Source organism: Chiloscyllium plagiosum, chromosome 18, assembly GCF_004010195.1.
Source record: "Chiloscyllium plagiosum isolate BGI_BamShark_2017 chromosome 18, ASM401019v2, whole genome shotgun sequence".
NCBI lineage: Eukaryota > Metazoa > Chordata > Chondrichthyes > Orectolobiformes > Hemiscylliidae > Chiloscyllium > Chiloscyllium plagiosum.
The window spans coordinates 14,876,325-14,894,463 of record NC_057727.1 but is presented as its reverse complement, the minus strand read 5'-3'; the positions used below and the strand labels follow the sequence as shown (position 1 = coordinate 14,894,463).

General features: G+C 40.6%; 2 protein-coding genes across 5 annotated transcripts in view; both read left to right on the top strand.

Annotated features, from left to right (window-relative positions):
• The window catches only part of LOC122559246 (cadherin EGF LAG seven-pass G-type receptor 3-like), a 62,227-nt gene extending 53,693 nt beyond the window's left edge, over positions 1–8,534 (top strand). The window contains exon 14 of the mRNA XM_043708628.1: positions 6,231–8,534. Within this exon, the coding sequence (XP_043564563.1) occupies positions 6,231–6,258 (28 nt within the window). The 3' untranslated portion in view covers positions 6,259–8,534. The remainder of the gene's footprint in view (positions 1–6,230) is intronic.
• A 523-nt stretch (positions 8,535–9,057) lies between these two features.
• Positions 9,058–18,139, top strand: part of slc26a6 (solute carrier family 26 member 6) — a 160,088-nt gene continuing 151,006 nt past the window's right edge. The window contains exons 1-2 of one of the 4 annotated variants that reach the window (XM_043707735.1): positions 9,058–9,481; positions 10,800–10,878. The gene's annotated coding sequence lies outside the window, so the exon portion shown is untranslated. The other 3 variants (XM_043707733.1, XM_043707734.1, XM_043707737.1) reach the window with 3 other exon arrangements.

Below are 18,139 nucleotides of genomic sequence, written 5' to 3'. Positions count from 1 at the left end.
ATGGACTGATGCAAGTGTGGCAATCATGTATATTACGTGTATTGAGTGATCAAACACCTGTAGTTGTGAATTACAGTGCCAACAGGCTGTTATTGGGACAGTACAAACTTATTGTATAAGACTGTTAAACCTCTCAGAATTTCTTTCTCCAGACTTTTAACTCCAATCTTGGCATTGTCTAATTATTTCTTCCTAATTTACTGCTTTGCCATTCACTCATTTTAACATTGGGCATGCCCTTCACAGTAATTCTTTTGAAGGAAAAAACCCATGGAAGAGCACACTATTATTCCTGAACAGAGTGAAATAAAAGTCAAGATAAATCAAGAAATAGTCATTAATTGTGCTTGAAACTTAAAAGTTGATTATAGAAAGAAGGAAATGCTAAAACTAATTGTGTATTCCAAAGTTTTAAGGATGTTGGTAATAACAAGATAGAGTAAGAGACAATACTTTTTTTTCTCATGTCATTACCATCATTCAAATTCCATGCAGGCAAAAATATAGATTGAAAAGAATGAGAAGATTAGTCATAATAGAGAATTGTGAAGCGATTCTGAGCATCTGAAATGTAAGCTTTTAGTTTAAATGAAAATGATTGTGATGAAACTTGTATGAAGCATAAGCACTACATGCTTATAGTTGAGGCAAATAGTTGCTTTGTTATTAAGTCCCTGTAATACACAAATACAATAATTCAACACAAGGATGATGAGTGTTTCTGAACTGGGTCATTATATAAAAATGTAATTTATGCAGACAGTTCTCGCAGTCTGTTTCTGGTTCTACCTGATGTTTTATAGCTCTTCTATCTGAATAAAATGAAATCTCACATCTTAATCCCACTTAACTGAATTAATTATTAAAAACAAAATCTAATGAATGGTAACTAATTCTGAAAACACTTCCTTTAATATCCAAAATACAAGGTCCTAGAATTCAAAGCAATTATTTCTTAAAGTTATAAAATGGCATTCGCATAGGTGAGGAAAGCAATTGTGCCAGAAAACAAAAATTATATTGTTTTGGAATTTGAAGAGATGAAGTACAAGGTGTTACAAGGGATTTGAATGGTGCTCTTTAAATGCTGAAATCTGCATGATAATTCTTTATTAAATTAATAGGCATAGCTTCCAAGTGTAAGGAATTTGTTTATCTCTTATCTGATTCACACAGGGAATCGAAATGTACCTGTATTTCAGTCCTAAACCAGACAGGCAGGAGACTGGAAGAACACAGCAAGCCAGGCAGCATCAGGAGGTGCAGAAGTTGACATTTCGAGTGTAACCCTTCTTCAGGACTGAGGTGGGGGTGGGGGAAGATGGCTGCAGATAAAGGGGAAGGGAGAGGCGGGGGCAAGGTGGTGAAGTGGGGATAGGTAAAGACAGGCAGAGGGTACGACCTGGTTGGTCACTGGGAGGAATGAATCTGGTTGGTGGCAGGGAGCATTTGAGTGGGAGGACTGGGAAGGGAATCAGGGGAAGGGAAGGGAGGTTATTTGAAATTGGGGAATTCAGTGTTGAGTCCTCTGGGCAGTAAGATGCTCAGGTGGAAGATGAGGTGTTGCTCCTCCAATAGGAGGTGTTGTTTGTTTTGGCAGTGGAGGAGGCCAAGGATGGTTATGTTGGAAAGCGAGTGGTTGGGGGAATTAAAATAGGCAGTGACTAGGAGGTCTGGTTGGCCCTTACGGGCCCAGCTGAGATGCTTAGTGAACCATTCCCTAAGTTTACGTTCGGTCTCTCCGATGTAGAGCAGACCATGATGGGAGCACCTGATGCAGTAAATTAGGTTGGAAGAGAGGCAAGTGAACCTCTGTCTCACCTAGAAGGACTGTTTGGGGCCCTGGATACAGGTGAGGAGGTGATGTACTGGCAGGTTTTGTACCTTTTCCAGGTTGCAGGGGAAGGTACGTGGGGGTTTGGTGGCAGGGGTGGCGTGAACCAAGTATTGTTGGAGGGTGCAGTTCTTGTGGAAGGCAGAGAGGAGTGGGGAGGGGAGATCTTCTTGGTGGTGGGGTCAATTTGGAGTTGAAGTGTTTGAGGATGATGCATCTGATGCGGGGAGTGGTGGGGTGGTAGGTGAGGACAAGGGGTCTCTGTCTTTATTGCGTTGAAGGGGGTTTAAAGCAGTGGGACAGGGAATTTGAGGTGGTGCAGCAGAGGGCTGTCTGAATGATGGAGGGAGGAAAAGCACATGGTTCAAGATAGGTGGACATCTGGGACGCTCGCGAGTGAAATGTCTCCTTGTCCAAGCAGATACAGCAGAACTGGAGGAATTGGAAGAATGGGATAGAGTTTTTGAAGGATATTGGGTGGGAGAAGGTATAGTCCAGATAGTTATGGGAGTCTGTCGGTTTGTAGTAAATGTCCGTCTGGAGACTGTCGCCAGAGATGGAAATGGTGAGGTCAAGAAAGGGGAGGGAGGTGTCTGAGATGGACCAAGTGATTTTGAGGGCTGGGTGAAAGTTATGGGCGAAGTCGATGAACTGCTCCAGTGCAGCCTGGGTGCAGGACGCTGCACCGATACAGTCATCAATGTAACGGCGGAAGAAGTGCCTGTGTAGGTACTGAAGAGGGACTGTTTCAGTACGAAATCAGCAGTCTTAATTTAAAATGCCATGTGCCATATTTATGCAATGTCTTTCTACAATTTCTTTACATTTAGTTTATATTTTGTTGAATAAAAAGATGGTTAACATTCACATCACAAAAGAGAATAAATTAAACTCAGCATAAGTGTTCCTCAAGTATCCAAGATTTGCAACCAATTCAAAAATGTGATGAAACATGTTAGCTTGAAAGAAATGTTTTTCGTCTTTGCTATAAATTTGTCTTGGGCATGAAATCAGTAATTGACAGTCTGTTGCAAGTAAGTTTTCATAACGTTAGAACTTCATAATGATTTTTGGAGTTTGATCTCCAACCAAACTCTGTACATTGTTGAAGTTTATAATCAACTTCATTATGACAAGATTTGACTTTCAGCTTGCACTTCGCAGTTGCATTATTTCGTGGTTGTGAAAGTAAAATAAACCCATATTGTTACTCAGAGCTGTGTAACGTTTGTCCTTAGTTGCATGGCCATGGCTGCAATCACTGTCCATAGCTCCAGGCTACAATATGCGTGTGGACGTGTGCTGTTACAGCAACTTGGATTCCTACAGGGGTTGGTTCACTTAGTTGGATGGGCCCCTGGTTTTGATCAGCTTGATACCTCAAGCAAGTAGTTTGATTTATGTTCCTGCTGGGATGTGTTGAGATCTGCAGACCTCACTTTCTCCTGTGTTGAGATCTACCTCCTTGCCCTACCCATGGTGGATGCTGTAGGTTGGACGTGCCTTCAGGCAGAGAACACAAAAAGAATCATTCAATGATTATTTTATTGCCAAAATATAATTTATTCATAAAAGTCATCTGTAAAGTACATAAAAAGGTTCTAAATCAATTCTGTACAGTCTTTGCAGTTAAAAAAGCCAAACAAAATATTGGAATTTTGACATTTCACAAAGCTTCTCTGCTGTTTTCTACTCATGCAGGAAATTATTTGTATTCATTTTGAGGCAACAGGAAGGTCTGACAACTGAACGGACCCTTGTTGTACTTTGGCAGAAAGACCATAGTCTTTCCCTTCTCTGCCCTGACCACAGCTATCCCAAGCTCTAATACATCCCTGAGTATCTAGTCATGGACTTTGCACTATGCCAGGCCGCAACACTTGGTCGAGGTCAACTTGGTACCCTGGAAACCAACAAGTTTTGGGCAGACCAAAGAGCACCTTTTACTGAGTTGATGGTCCTCCAGGCGCAGTAGGTGTTTTCTTGACTCTGTTTCCCAGGGCACACCCCGTATAGCACAGAGTCCTACTTCACGGTACTGCTCGGTACGAACATCAACAAAAACCACTGCATCTCTCTTCAGACTTTCTTCACAAAGGCACATTCGAGAAGGAGCTGTGTGACATTCTCTACCCCTCCCACATCTGCTTCGAGGGCAGTATGTGTTGGCACAGAGAGTCTGAGAGTAGAATCAGCCGGGTAGTTCGCTTCTCACCACTAGCCAAGCAACATCCTGGTGCTTGTTGAAAAGTTCTGATGATGAGAAATTCTGCCAAATGATTGACGGTCTGCTCAGGGAACAACCTGACAGAAGCAACCCTCTCCATTCTTGTAAGGTCTCGAGGACGTTAGATGTTCATCACTGCCTGATATACTTGATGCCAAAGGTGATTTTTCCTCTAGGTGCAGGTGAAATGGGACAGTCTGACTACTTGGAGCATTCCGCGGCAACAAGGCAACCTATCCTTCATACCACCGGGTCAGCTAGAACCTCTGTGCGTAGTGAGACTTGGCATTTGCGTACCTATGGTCTATGCACAACTTGATGCAGACAAACACAAAAGTTAGCCATCACAATGAGGGTGACATTGGATACATCCTTTCCCCATCTTATCTAGAGCTTTTTACCTGGTGTCCCTCTAGTCCGTCTTTGACCTCCATATAAAGGGCGGCACAGTGGCTCAGTGGTAGCACTGCTGCCTCACAGCACCAGGGACCTGGGCTCAATTCCCACTTCAGGCAGCTGTCTGTGTGGAGTTTGCACATTCTCCCCATGTCGGCATGGGTTTCCTCCGGGTGCTCCGGTTTCCTCCCACAGTCCAAAGACGTGCAGGTTAGGTGAATTGGCTATGCTAAATTGCCTGTAGTGTTAGGTGCATTAGTCAGGGGTGAATTTAGGGGAATGGGTCTGGATGGTTGCTCTTTGAAGGGTCGGTGTGGACTTGTTGGGCCGAAGGGCCTGTTTCCACACTGTAGGGAATCTAATCTAAAATGAAAGATAGTTTGGGTGACTGCAGTGGTACAGGCTCGGGATATGGAATCGCTTTAGGTGAAAGGGGATCAAACTCTTTCAGTACATGCATTTTGATCTACCCTGTTTGGACCTATTAAGATGGAATATTGTATATACGTATTACTGAATATCCAATATACAAATCTTATCCAATTACAGAAAACTATTTGACATCTTCAGCTCAGAAACCAGCCATCTTTCCTAACTGGTTTGTTTTGGTGTTTATATGCCATGCAGAGTTTCTTCGCACCCTCTCATCTAGTCTTAATTTTTTAAGCTATATAAACTTCAGTTGATCATATTCCCTCCAATTAAATGGGTTTCAAATGAATTAAGTTGTATTCACCCCACCACAATGCATTAGCATTATGGAATGTGAAATAAAAGACATCTGCTTGTTTCATTCTCACACCATTGGTCCTTTTTCTCTTCCTTTTATTATATTACATTTCAATAATATAATTCATTTTTCCTATATATAGAATTCCAAAATTTGAAACTGAATTTAAATGGATCACATTCCTTCTTGTCTTAGATAAACCATATTTCCTCTATTTCATTCACATTGCAAATACTTCCCATTGATTCATCGACATTATATGCAGTTGTAATTCATTCTCTAATGCAATACCAGTGCTATTCTGTAACCTGTAAACTAATGTCAACTAATAGGTCTAAGTAGACCATACACCAAACAAGGCCCAGATAATCAGTTCTCCTTTATGATTATCTCTCCTTTTGGGAAAGCACCTGGCCGTTGCTCCTCAAAATGTGATAACTGACTAAAGATGCTCAATATGTTTTTCTTACTGTACTGACTTTAAAGTGGCTTCAGCCAGGTCCATTCTCTAAGGTAGCATTTCACAATAATGCATTTGTTAATAATGACGTTCAAAAAATGGCTGGTTTTCACTAGAGTTTGATTTTGATGTCTCACTTCTGATTCATGATAATACAAGCTCAACCAAATGTTTGGCTTCACTTCTGATTGCATGCCATTAATGGATTCAGCCCCACCTTTTAGAGTATTGTAGTTCCAGCTTATCATTGCTATGTTACTAACCTTCACTTATCCACACTATATTTGAATTCAGTATGTTCCGCTGCAACTTTGAGATGGTTAGTGACCCTCAATTTAAGTGCTGTTCTTCAATTAAAAATGAGCATTTGAAAATAAAAACGCACACCGAGATATAATAGCGAGTAGAGATCAGTCCTGTACTCTGAATTTGAGACTGTATCTGAGTTTGATAAACCTGTTTGTTTTTTTTTAATGCATTAACCAGTTATTTTTGAACATCCTGAATTCTGATGTTTATCACTGTTGCCTTGTCTAATTGAGTTTAAAATAAGTCTGTTCTTAATTTGCTTTTATTTAAACAGAATGGCAAGAGCTGATACGCAGTCTTGAGGCAATATCGCTTTCCTGTGTCTGTGTTTTGTCTCTGTGGGTACCCAAAGGCACAAGTGGCACGAAGACCAAATGTTACTGAGAAATGGGACAAATCACTCTACCTAAAACTTGAGGGGTCAAAGGAGTCAGCCACAACCTGCAGAGCCATTGGGTCAAGAGTTAAATAAAAGGAAAATGGATATTACTTCATTCTCAAAATTGTTCCTATCAGAGGACATATCTACTTTGAAATCGCACTGATTCGGGCACCATTGTGAGTGCCAAAAAAGCAAAGAATATTGAACATTCCAGACTAGGAGAATATTTAATTTCTGCACCCACTTGAGAGAGAGATGATCTCCTCTATTAGCAGCAACTTCCATCTTTCTCTGTAGAGTTTTATGGTAGATAACAGGGTAGATAGGTTAAATAAGGAAGAAAACTACTGCCATCCTCTAGTGTTCAAGCTCAAGACCTGCAACAGCCTATATTTCTTCAAATCATCACTAATCTTCATGATGGAATTATTGCAGGCTCATGTTATCAAATGTAAGAGATAAATATTAGTACAGTAATAATTGCATTTGGGACTAATTGAGAGTTTATTCAAACTATAGTAGTAACATGTAATTTGCTTCACCAGTATAGCCTGACTTGCAATCCAGTATCTCTTTGTTCAAGAGAAAATGATGCAATGGATGAGTTTGGAGTTGCCCAGTTTATGCCAATCTGCATCGTATAGATCATGTTACTGAATAACCTGCTGTTGTGAGTAAATTCCAGTCCCCCTCCCAATTACACAAATAAGCGCTGCACTACCAAACCAATACACTCAGATGACTATTTAATCTAAAGTGAATTGAGAAGATGGCGCAGTTTGCCATTCATAAGGTCTCCTTGAAGAAAACATCCAAAATCACTTTATCAAGCATTTTATCTAAAATAATGGAACCATTATTTTTATAAATGTGTTTCCTGTTGTGATATTTTGAAATTTCTGCACTATTACAGTACATAAATATCTTATACATGCTCAATATGACAGGCAAGGGACCCTATATCTTTTTCTAAGAAATAAATCTATTCATTACTTAAAGAGGGGCTTCACAGCAGAAATCGTCTTTACATTGTGGTCAGGAAACTTATACTGTAAATCCTAAACATGCGTTTATTTATAAACACAGTACATACTGGTTAAGTTCATTCTGTAATGTAACTTATGAATTTCTCTGTGCATTCCTACTCACAACATGATGTTCACAAATAAGCTCATACACACCACAATAACAGAAGGCAACTTCTGCTGAGAATTTTGGATCCATAACTTTTAGAAATGCAGGGTTCATGAAATTCTAATGAAATTCTAATTTTAGTTATCATTATCAATTGGAACTCTTACCTGAAAATATTCTACATTTTGCAGTCCTATTTTAAGCAATTATTCCTTCAAATACCCTCTTTTAAACCTCTGATACATATCATCCTTGATAAAATACAACATCATCTTCACAAGGGCAATTGGCACCATAACGTGTTCTAAAAGTTGTAATTAATTATGTATTTTAGCCACCTCTAAATTTGGTTAACTAATTCCCTTGGATAAGTTGATGGTAAGCTGCCTTCTTGAACCACTGCATTTGTGGGCTGCAAGTACACCAAAAGCATTATAAGGAATCTGCAACTCATAATAGGGTCAAATTTACCCTGGTGGCCATATTAGGGAATTTCAGTCAAGTGTTTGAAGCAGATGGTTCTCAGTTAAGCACCTATGGAAACTCCCCAGGCTAACGAGATTGTCCCTTTACGTCATCTGTAGTTAAATGTTTTCTATCATTAACTTTCTGACGTGTAATACACATAAGTTAATATTATAAATACATTAACAATTCAATGGACCTGGCGCAATTCAGGTGTTGTAGGTGAGAATTGTGTAACTTTAAAAAAACAAATTAATTTAAAACCTGGGGTTGTTGTGTTTTAGAGAGAGAGGTTAATAAGACAAAATGAGTCTTATTCTGTTAGCTGTAAATACTTTAATTCAGTAGATTTCTCCTGGGGGTATAGCCTTGAAGCCACTATATGAGATAAATGAAGAGATCCGTCTTTCGTATTTTCAGTATCCTGGCTTTTTAAAAATTTATTTGTTAAAAACAACTATTTGCATAACCAATTATAATTAGTAGAATTGGCATAAAGCACTCTTGGCCCTTACCATTTCACCAGTCTCAGTGGTTAACACTGCTGCCTTGCAGTGCCAGAGACCCAGGTTCGATTCCAGCCTTGGGTGACTGTCTGTGTGGAGTTTGCACATTCTCCCTGTGGCTGCGTGGGTTTCCTCCGGGTGCTCCAGTTTCCTCCCACAGTCCAAAGATGTGCAGGTTAGGTGAATTGGCCGTGCTAAATTGCCCATAGTGTCTAGGTGTATTAGTCTAAAGGAAATGCGTCTGGGTGGGTTACTCTTCGGAGGGTCGGTGTGGACTTGTTGGGCCGTTTCCACACTGTAGGGAATCTAATCTAATCTAGTCAGTCGTTGTGCAGAGACATGGTAAAGCAGCCTTGCAAGACTCCTTAAACTGAAGATACTGATCCCCCATAAAGTTACACTGCTTGTATCCACAGGAAAGCATGACCCTTCTTTTTTACTGAACAGGGCAAATGTAATACAGCATACTCCCCATCTTTGTTTTACTAACTCTTTGGAACTCCTGTTTGATCAACAGAAATGTGTAGTAGATTGGTTGATCAGACAAACACAGGTTTAGCTCTTGCACATCATTCACCTTGAGCATGGTTTTAGGAACGCTGACCCAAGCAACTTCCTCAGGAATTAGTTATGTATTTAACGCACCACACTCCCAAAATGAACAAACTTTGCTCAATGACAGAGGAAAGATTAAGAGCCCTATAAAAGTCAATGATTCTGTGTCCTAATAATATCATCTTTTGTAATATTTAAAGAATGTGTTATAGCTTCACATACTAAACAACAATCTCTAATGACCCCAAATGCTTTATGAATAAAATGCCACCAGACAGCTGAGATGCCTATTGTAAGAGCTGTCCTTTTGTTGTCATTTTGGTTGCCTGGAAATCATTCATTTTACAGAAGATCTTTGGTTATAAACTGAGAAACTCCCACCGTACTGTATCTTCATTGTTTCCTGTTGAAGAAGGAAGCAGTATTAAGTCTTGAGCATTGTGACGCATTAGCTTTTAATTTCTTTCAGAACACCAGTGGTCGGTGAGTGATGGTTTTCTTCCTTGCTTTTAAAACAAATAAATGAAAGCTTCTCTTCAAACATATCCAACATCTTTGGGGTGGGGTGGTGAATTTGAGGAAAAAAAACTTTTTTATACATTTTTGTATCTTTGTAATTCAGAGATGAAATTTTTATCTTATTATTTTTTACTGATTTATGTTATTGTGATAAGAGCATTTTTTCATTAATTTATTAATGCAACAAAAATACTTGAAGCTGTCTTGTGTTGTTGAAGCTTGAAATTTTGATGTGTATGTTGAGTGCAGCAGGATAGAACCTGAGAAAGTTTTTAAAAATCCATTTACTGTCCAGTAAGATTAAACATGATTGTTTGGTCAACTCTGGATAAAACCAACACAGTATGTATTGTTCCTTTAATGCTCTAAGAACTGTGCTGGCCCTTCTGCTTTGCACCATTTTTTAAAAAAGATAGCCCACCTTTGATTGTACAGAAAGCAATTATCAATCAGGGAAGGGGTGATGCTTTTCATTAGAGCACAATCATTTTGCTTCTTGTCAATTGATACAATCCAGCCTCGGCTGAGGGAGGGTGGGGAAAGGTTTGTTGTGGTCCAATGTTCTGAGACATACTTATTTCCACCCACAACTTGGGTTTAAGTCCACTCCAGGCTGAGGTGAACCAAGTCTGTTCTCTGACGGTGCTAATTTTAGATGATAATTTTGAACCTGGTCCCCAAGCAAAAGTTGAACTCCAAAAGATGGAGGTGCTGATCATTTCAACTGAATTGTGATCTGTTGCAAGCTACTAACAGGATGGATGGTGGATGAAATGAAAACAAAGCACTACACATTATGTTTGTAAGATATGGTAAAACATTACCAGTTGGGAGAATATTGACACTGACATTGGATGTATGGGGTGGGGAGTACTGAGTCACTTAATGGATAAATACAAAGAAATGTGGTTCCTTACATGCTTTGTCGTTGTATTCATTATTTTCTAAAGTCAGAACATTGCAGATTAAAATTCATGGATTTAATGTCATTGTTTAAGCCTAGATATGACATTAATTAAAAACATTTTACTGCAATGCTATTGTCTAACGTCACTTGCTGCCTTTATCAACTCTCCTGCACAGCTGTAATAATGCAACCATCCGATGTCTTCCTGGGTCCAGACAATTTCAGGCGATGCCATCCATCCAGTGAGCAGCACAGTTTCCTGGAAGGTGTATTGTTAAGGTATCCAGCAAATGAAAGTGCCAATTTTCCAAATCTTTTGCTTGAAAACTAAAAGGATTCTGGAGCTTGATCCTAAATGTTTCCATTGTATTACAGTAGGAAGGGGGAAAACAACATGATCCATCCACTAAAACCACTATTCTGATTTCCTACTTCCCACCATCCCCACCACCAGGTTAGTATAAATTTTCATTTCTCCATGACTACAGTTTGCAGAATACTTGCAAATTAACTGGATAGAATTGAGAAAATATATTTTGAAGATCATTCCTAAACTTCACTTAATCTGCAAGTGAGAGTTGCTTGACCTCTGCCTTGGCTGTTAACAGTCAAGTTAGCACAGGACGGGCATTGTCAGTTTTCCCTCTGTCTTCACCTCAATTCCCACTCCCTCCAAGATTGAACATCATACCATCAGGGCAACATTCCAACTGTCACCTTGACTGATCATCTAATAATGGAGTAAGTCATAAGACAGACCAATCTACTGCCATTGGAGTTTTAAAAATGTGTAACATCTTTACCATTGTATTAAGTTCTAGTAATATTATCATTTGAAATGTACAAAAACCATATTTCTGAATTTATAAGACTGAATAAACATAATAAAAATATGGTTTGGCTACTTATTTTTTAATTCTGATGTTGATTTGCTCCTGCAATCTTCAGAGTAGTTGTCAATGTATGTTGTCTCAAACTGAGATGTTCTGACAAAGCTTACACCAGGGCTTCCTAAAGTGGGGTATAGGGACAGTTAGTGGAAACATCAGCTCCAAGACAGTAATGGTCACGCCAGAGCTTTGTACCTTCTCACTCTTCCAACTGCAATCTCAGATTTTCTCACCTCTACCCTCTGGTCTAACAGATGTGTTGTCAACCCCCCCCATTGTTCCTGCTTTTCATGTGGGGAGAGGGACTGCTGGTGGTGGTCACAATAATTTTCAAACCTCCAAATAAGGTCACAGAAAGAAGTTTGGAAAGCACTGGCTGTAAACCATCCCAGATTTTCCTTTGGAAAGGGCTGGGCTTGAGCACTCTTGGTCATATTAATTTCCCAATAGGAAAGCAAAGCCCCAGGATGCTAACCCAAATGGAGCAGTATTTATACCTTCAGTGGAATGTAGGCCTACAGAGCACTGATTTCTCAGTATTTGTGTATGTTTAGAGTGAAGGTATGGCACGGACTTGTAAATTAATCAGCTTATTGCTACTAATCAGCTGTCTCTATTTTGTTGATGTCACGGTCAGGCCCCAGGCAAGATTCCTAAGTCATTATGGTTCCAGATGGGAACATGCTCCTAGGAGAAGAAGACTGAACTGGCTTGCCTTCATTATTCACCCACTTCCTCTGCTTGCAACAAAGTTAACTTAGAAACATTCCCCTCCTTTATGACACCTTTCTCCCAGACAAAATGAATTCATGTTTTAAAAGGAGCCAATTTAGCCAGTCTTTCCCACATGGGTGACTAAAGAATAGATTCCTCGAACACACATGTGCTTGAAGCCAGGCTAGTATACTGAGTACCTCAACAGTCTAAGCTAAGACCAAGGAGACCAAGGTGTAGTTTGAAGTGCACTTCTCCCTTTTAAGTCCACTCCATTGAAGCTCCCTTGTCACTTCATGAGGTCTATATCTCCTGACAGCCACTAAATTTACATCTGTCGTTTTGGCTTGATCAGTCCTCCCTTTAAAAAGCAAGTTCAATTAAAGACTGATATATCCAAAAGTGATCCAGGGTTATAATATATGCCCCTCAAAATGAATTAAATAGATCTCTTATTAGGGTGAAAAAGAATTTAACACCTAAAACAACAAGCAATCATATCTACACATTCAGTCTTCTAGCCTTGTTCTTTGTTACCTTCCCTTCTAACCAGGTCTCTAGATTCTAGATAGGTGTCTGTAATCATATTTGATTTCCCTGCAATGTGTATTTTTTTTAATGGTATGGTTGACGCAATAAATTTCAATTCTGGGTCTTAAATGTTTCCACAAACATTAGCAGGTTGTGCAATGCAGCAATTGCCTCTGTACCCATTTTGGAACAATCTCTGTGATTGAGATTTAGTGATAAACCAAGGGGCTGCTTCTCTATAGTAGATTACTATCTCTGCCGTTTCTTTAGTTTTTTTGCGAAGTATCTGATGGGTCTCACTGTTCTTGATACACCTTCCTGAAGATGCCCCTACACCAATGTCACTCCCACTGATGGCTGCTTCAAATGCATTGTGCTTTTAGCTTCAAACTGGAACAATCTTGCTTATTAAAATGATATCCAATCTGAAGTTATGAAGTCAGAGATTTTACTCAAGTGGGCACTCTACGGCATCTGCCTGTTCCTCTTGAGTAAATCTATCTTAGAAATATAGGCTGCTGTATTGGAACTATCTGTGCGATCTTCCAACTTGAGTAAGTGGGCACAAGCACAACTGGGGAGCTCCAGCTATTCCTGCTACGATCCATTAGCTCTCCAGCATGTAGTTAAACTCCTCTTAAATGATAGGAATATCACCTAATGGGAGGTTCCTGCCCATATCCACATCACTAGTGTGGTGCATCCTGGCTAGTCTCTACGTAAGTCTTTAATGCAGTGAGCAATTCTCATTAACTGCTCGCTTTTCTGTTTCTAGGTGGGTAGGTAAATAGCCTAAGCTTGCCAGTATTTCTGCAATAGTTAACTAGCAAGTAGAAGGATCAATGTTGGCTTGGACACATCAAGCATCCAATACATCCCCACCGCTTCTCTCATCCGCCAGGGCAGTGGTAATGAAACAGACTGCCTATCTCCATTTTGGTGTGGTATTACTTTATCACGTTGACATGACACACCCTTTGTTTCTTTTCCCCTGATCTGGAGCCTCAACCAGATAGTTCTACTATTCCCCAGGTTTTTGTCTGCTCTCAATAGTCCTCTGAGCCAGGCTTGGTTCAGCAAGTATTGCTAAATGTGCTAGCATGTGGATTCCTGCCTGAAAGGTTAAGGGCTGTTGTTGCATCACTGGCTAGGAGAATTTTCAGTGTTCTTCAGCTACTTTGCAAATCACTTTTGGAACTCTGCTTCAGAACCTGATATGGAAACTTTTCCCTTCTGTTCATAAACCTCTTCTTGATTGCTCTTAAGAGGCCCTCAAACTTGGTGCATGCAAACTAATTCAAATGAAGTAAAACTGGTTGACCTGTTGGGTCAGTTCTTGGTGGCAAACAGAAGAAAATCTAGTAATTTATCCCAGTTTTGGGGGTACTCATAGGACGTTGGCCTGATCAATATTTTTCAGTACCTTTTGTGATACCTTTATAGCACCTTTTGTGACTGTGATAAAGATCTCCACTTGGTCATATGTGACTTCCTGGAGTATTCTGGACAAAACCTTGAGCCCAGATCTGGCTGGTCGGGCCATACCAGTTGAAGATTTGGGGCAACCACTGCCTGGGAGATCTGATTATTGGGAACAGTCTCTAAGAAATGAGTAGCCACATCCATAATGATAAGGACATGCTGGTAGCCCCTTTTTGATTTAGGGTGGGGGCCTCACACAGTGTACTGACACATTGCTGAATGGTTCCCCAAAAGCCAGCTCAGGAGTCTTAGATCCAAGTCTTAATGCAAGTTGGGTTTCCTCACAACCTGGTCAGTGTGGCAGGTTCTGCAGAACCTTACTGAGTCCTTGTGGGGTAAAGACACTGACTGATGTGGGCTTGGGTTTTGTGCATGACAACATGGCCAGCCCTCAGAGTTGTATATCTGTCGCTCATATGTGTTCATTCCTCATTTACAGGGGGTGTCCATTTCCTCCTCAGCCCCTCATTATTAATATTGCAGATTTCAGAGGTTGCATCTTCCTCAGTTTCAGCATGAGCTGTCTGAGCTGATGCTTTTAACAGCATTCTGAAGAAGGGTGACTGGAACGAAATGTTAACTCTGTTTTCTCTCCACAGATGCTGCAATATCTGTTGAGTTTCTCCAGCAATTTCTGTTTTTGTTTTTAACAGTAAATCAGCTGTTGGGCTGCTACCAAGGGCATTCTGTTCATTATTTCATTGGAGTCTTTTAAAATCCCAAAACAAAAGGTTTCAGATAGCCAGGCCAGAGGGTCTTCTGTTCACAGTGCCAGCTCAGCCTCTGCTGTCTGCCCATGAATTACATGACCCCACAGGCATGGAATAATCCTACCTGCATCTGTTTGGTCTCCCTGAACTCAGCGAACTTCTTGGGGACTGCTGGAGATGCTATTGACTTTGGTCCTGCCAGATCATCACAAAGGAGTAGGTGGATCCTGTCCACAGGCAGAATGTGGGTGAATTCAGTAGTCACTGGTGCCAGTGTAAGGTTACACCAGATGCAAACCACAAAACAGAATGGACATTTAACCTCCTCCAATCCCATTTACCAGCACCTTGGCACTTACTGCATTCTCTGGCTATGGCTTTTCCTCAGCAGTGGAGTTTAGCTTGCTGTAATATCACAAGCTTGCTGACTTCGTCCTGAGGAAATATGGCCACCCTTTCTTTGGATACAATATCCTGGTAACACTCTCTGTTCTCCCCTTTTTCCTCCCTTTCCTATTTCTGTCAAACCTCTCTCTCTGTCTCTCTCTTTGTCTTTCCAACTTCTTGAAATTCTGATTTCTACTGTTCCAGTGTAGTCTCTCTGCCACTGTTCCACCCATTTTATCATACTGAATCTCCTGTAAACTATTGACTACCCCTTTTAAAACTTCAGGTTTTCTGGCTTTCAGGTGAAATTCTAGTTGCAAGGACTTCATTCAATCTTTTAACTGAGCAAGGGATAAAACTTTTAAACTCTCATCACGTCCCCTACGTCTGCTAGAAACACACTGGTATCAGATGTAGGTTGTTCGATAGTGTTAAATTGATTTCAAAGTGACAGTATGCCGACTGTAATTCTTTAGGTTTTTTTTTTCTGGGTTAAAATTGTGGTCATGAGCCTCAATTTGTTATGAGCAAATGCGAGGTTATGCTGCAGCTCTATAAAGCCCTGGTTAGACCACATTTGGAACATTGTGTCCAGTTCTGGTCACCTCATTTTGGAAGGATATGGAAGCTTTAGAGAGAGTGCAGAGCAGATTTACCAGAATGCTGCTTGAACTGGAGGGCATGTCTTATGAAGAAAGGTTGAGGGAGCTAGGACTTTTCTCATTGGAGCGAAGAAGGATGAGAGGTGACTCAATAGTGGTGTACAACATGATGAGAGGCTTAGGGTGGATAGCCAGAGACTTTTTTCCCAGGTGGAAATGTCTATCATGAGGCAGCATAATTTTAAGATGATTGGAGGAAGTTTTGGGGGAGATGTCAGAGGTAGGTTATTTACACAGAGTGTGGTGGGTCTGTGGAATGCACTGCCAGCAGTGGTAGTCGAGTCAGATACATTAAGGACATTTAGGCCACTCTTCAATAAACACATGAATGATAGTAAGTTGTAAGGTATGTAGGTTAGTTTGATCTTAGAGTAGGTTAAAAGGTTGGCACAACATCGAGGGCCGCAGGGCCTGTACTGTACTGTACTCCAATGTTAAACACCAATGTTCTCCAAGCTGTTATAGTTCCAGGTGGGATAACCCAAATTCCTTACTTCATCCATCCCTTTCAGTTGTTTGAGGGTTAATTTATAAAGAATCTCTTCCCTTATGGGTACCTTTCTCCCAAACCAACTGTATTTGTGTTTTTAAAGGAGTTAATGAAATCAGGCCTCCTTGAGTTCTAATTCTAATAAACTATAGGAACAGGAGTAGGTCATGCAGCCTGTTGAGCCTGTTCCATCTTTCAATGAGATCACGCCTGATTTGTGGCCAAGCTCCATGTACCTATAAGGTACGGGGACTGAAATGGGTATTCAGCCCATCAAGTCTGTTCTACCATTTAATCATGGTTGATAAGTTTCTCGATCCCATTCTCCAGCCTTCTCCCTGTAACTCATGATCCTCTTACCAATCAAGAACCTATCTATCTCTGTTTTAAGTAACTCAATGATTTGACCTCCACAGCCCTCTGTAGCAATGAGTTCTGCAGATTAACCACCTTTTGGCTGAAGAAATTCCTCCTCATCTCAATTTTTAGGGTCATCCCTTCACTCTGAGGCTTTGCCCTCGGGTCCTACTCTCTTCTAATGGTGGCAACACCTTCTCCACATCCACTCTACCCATGCCTCTCGTATTCTAAGTTTCAGTCAAATAATAGCACCCCCTCCCCCCATCCTTCCAAACACCATTGAGTACAAACCCAGAGTTCTCAACCACTCCTCACAGGACGATCCCTTCATCCTTAAGATTGTTCTTGTAAATCTTCTCTGGACCCCCTCCAATGCCAACACATCCTTCCTTAGATATGTGGCCCAAAACTGCTCACAGTATTCCAAATACAGTCTGACCAGAGCCTTATGCAGCCTAAGCAGTACATTTCTGTTCTTGTGTTCTAGCCCTCTTGAAACGAACAGTGACATTGCATTTGCCTTCCTAACTGCCAAATGAACCTGCAGATTATGTTTATGAGAATTCTGAACAAGGAGTCCTAAATCCATTTCTGCTTCAGATTTCTGAACCCTTTCCCTGTTTAGAAAATCATCTTTGCCGCTATTCTTCCTACCAAGTTGCATAACTTCACACTGTATTCCATCTGCCCACTAGCACACCGTCTTTCATGAGCACACACAGACCAGTGTTGAACTGGCTTTTAATCTCATGTATTCTAAAAGGGTGAGACACGAAACATATTTCTCACCCAGATAGCTATCTTTTCTCCCACAGTGCACAGGCTGAGGGAACTCCCAAGAAGAAAAGATCAGCTTGTGAATTTCCTGTCTTTGAAGCCTCCTTGGTACTCTGTTGGGTGGAACATGCCAGGGTCTCTCTAGAAAACTATTTAATTAAGTTTTATCCACTGACTGCTTCAGTCCTCTTTTTGGCTGTTTCAGTCCTCTTTTAAGAATTAGTTGGAATTAAAGTTCATTATACGCATAGGTAATCCAAGGTAATGATAGCTGGTTATTCAAAGAAAGGGAGTTCATGGAATGCTTACAGGATGGCTTTTTGGAACAGCTTGTCATGGAGCCCACAAGGGAGCAGGCTATTCTGGACCTAGTGCTATGTAATGAACCAGACTTTATAAAAAAATCTTAAAGTAAGGGAACACTTAGGAAGCAGTGATCATAATATGGTAGAGTTCAGTCGGCAGTTTGAAAGAGAGAAGGCAAAATCGGATGTAATGGTGTTACAGTTAAATAAAGGTAATTATGAGGGCATGAGAGAGGAACTGACGAAAATAGACTGGAAGCAGAGCCTAGCAGGGAAGACAGTAGAGCAAAAATGGCAAGAGTTTGTGGGTATAATTGAGGACACAGTACAGAGGTTCATCCCCAAGAAAAGAAAGACTACCTGGGAAGGGATTAGACAGCCATGGCTGACAAAGAAAGTCAGGAAAT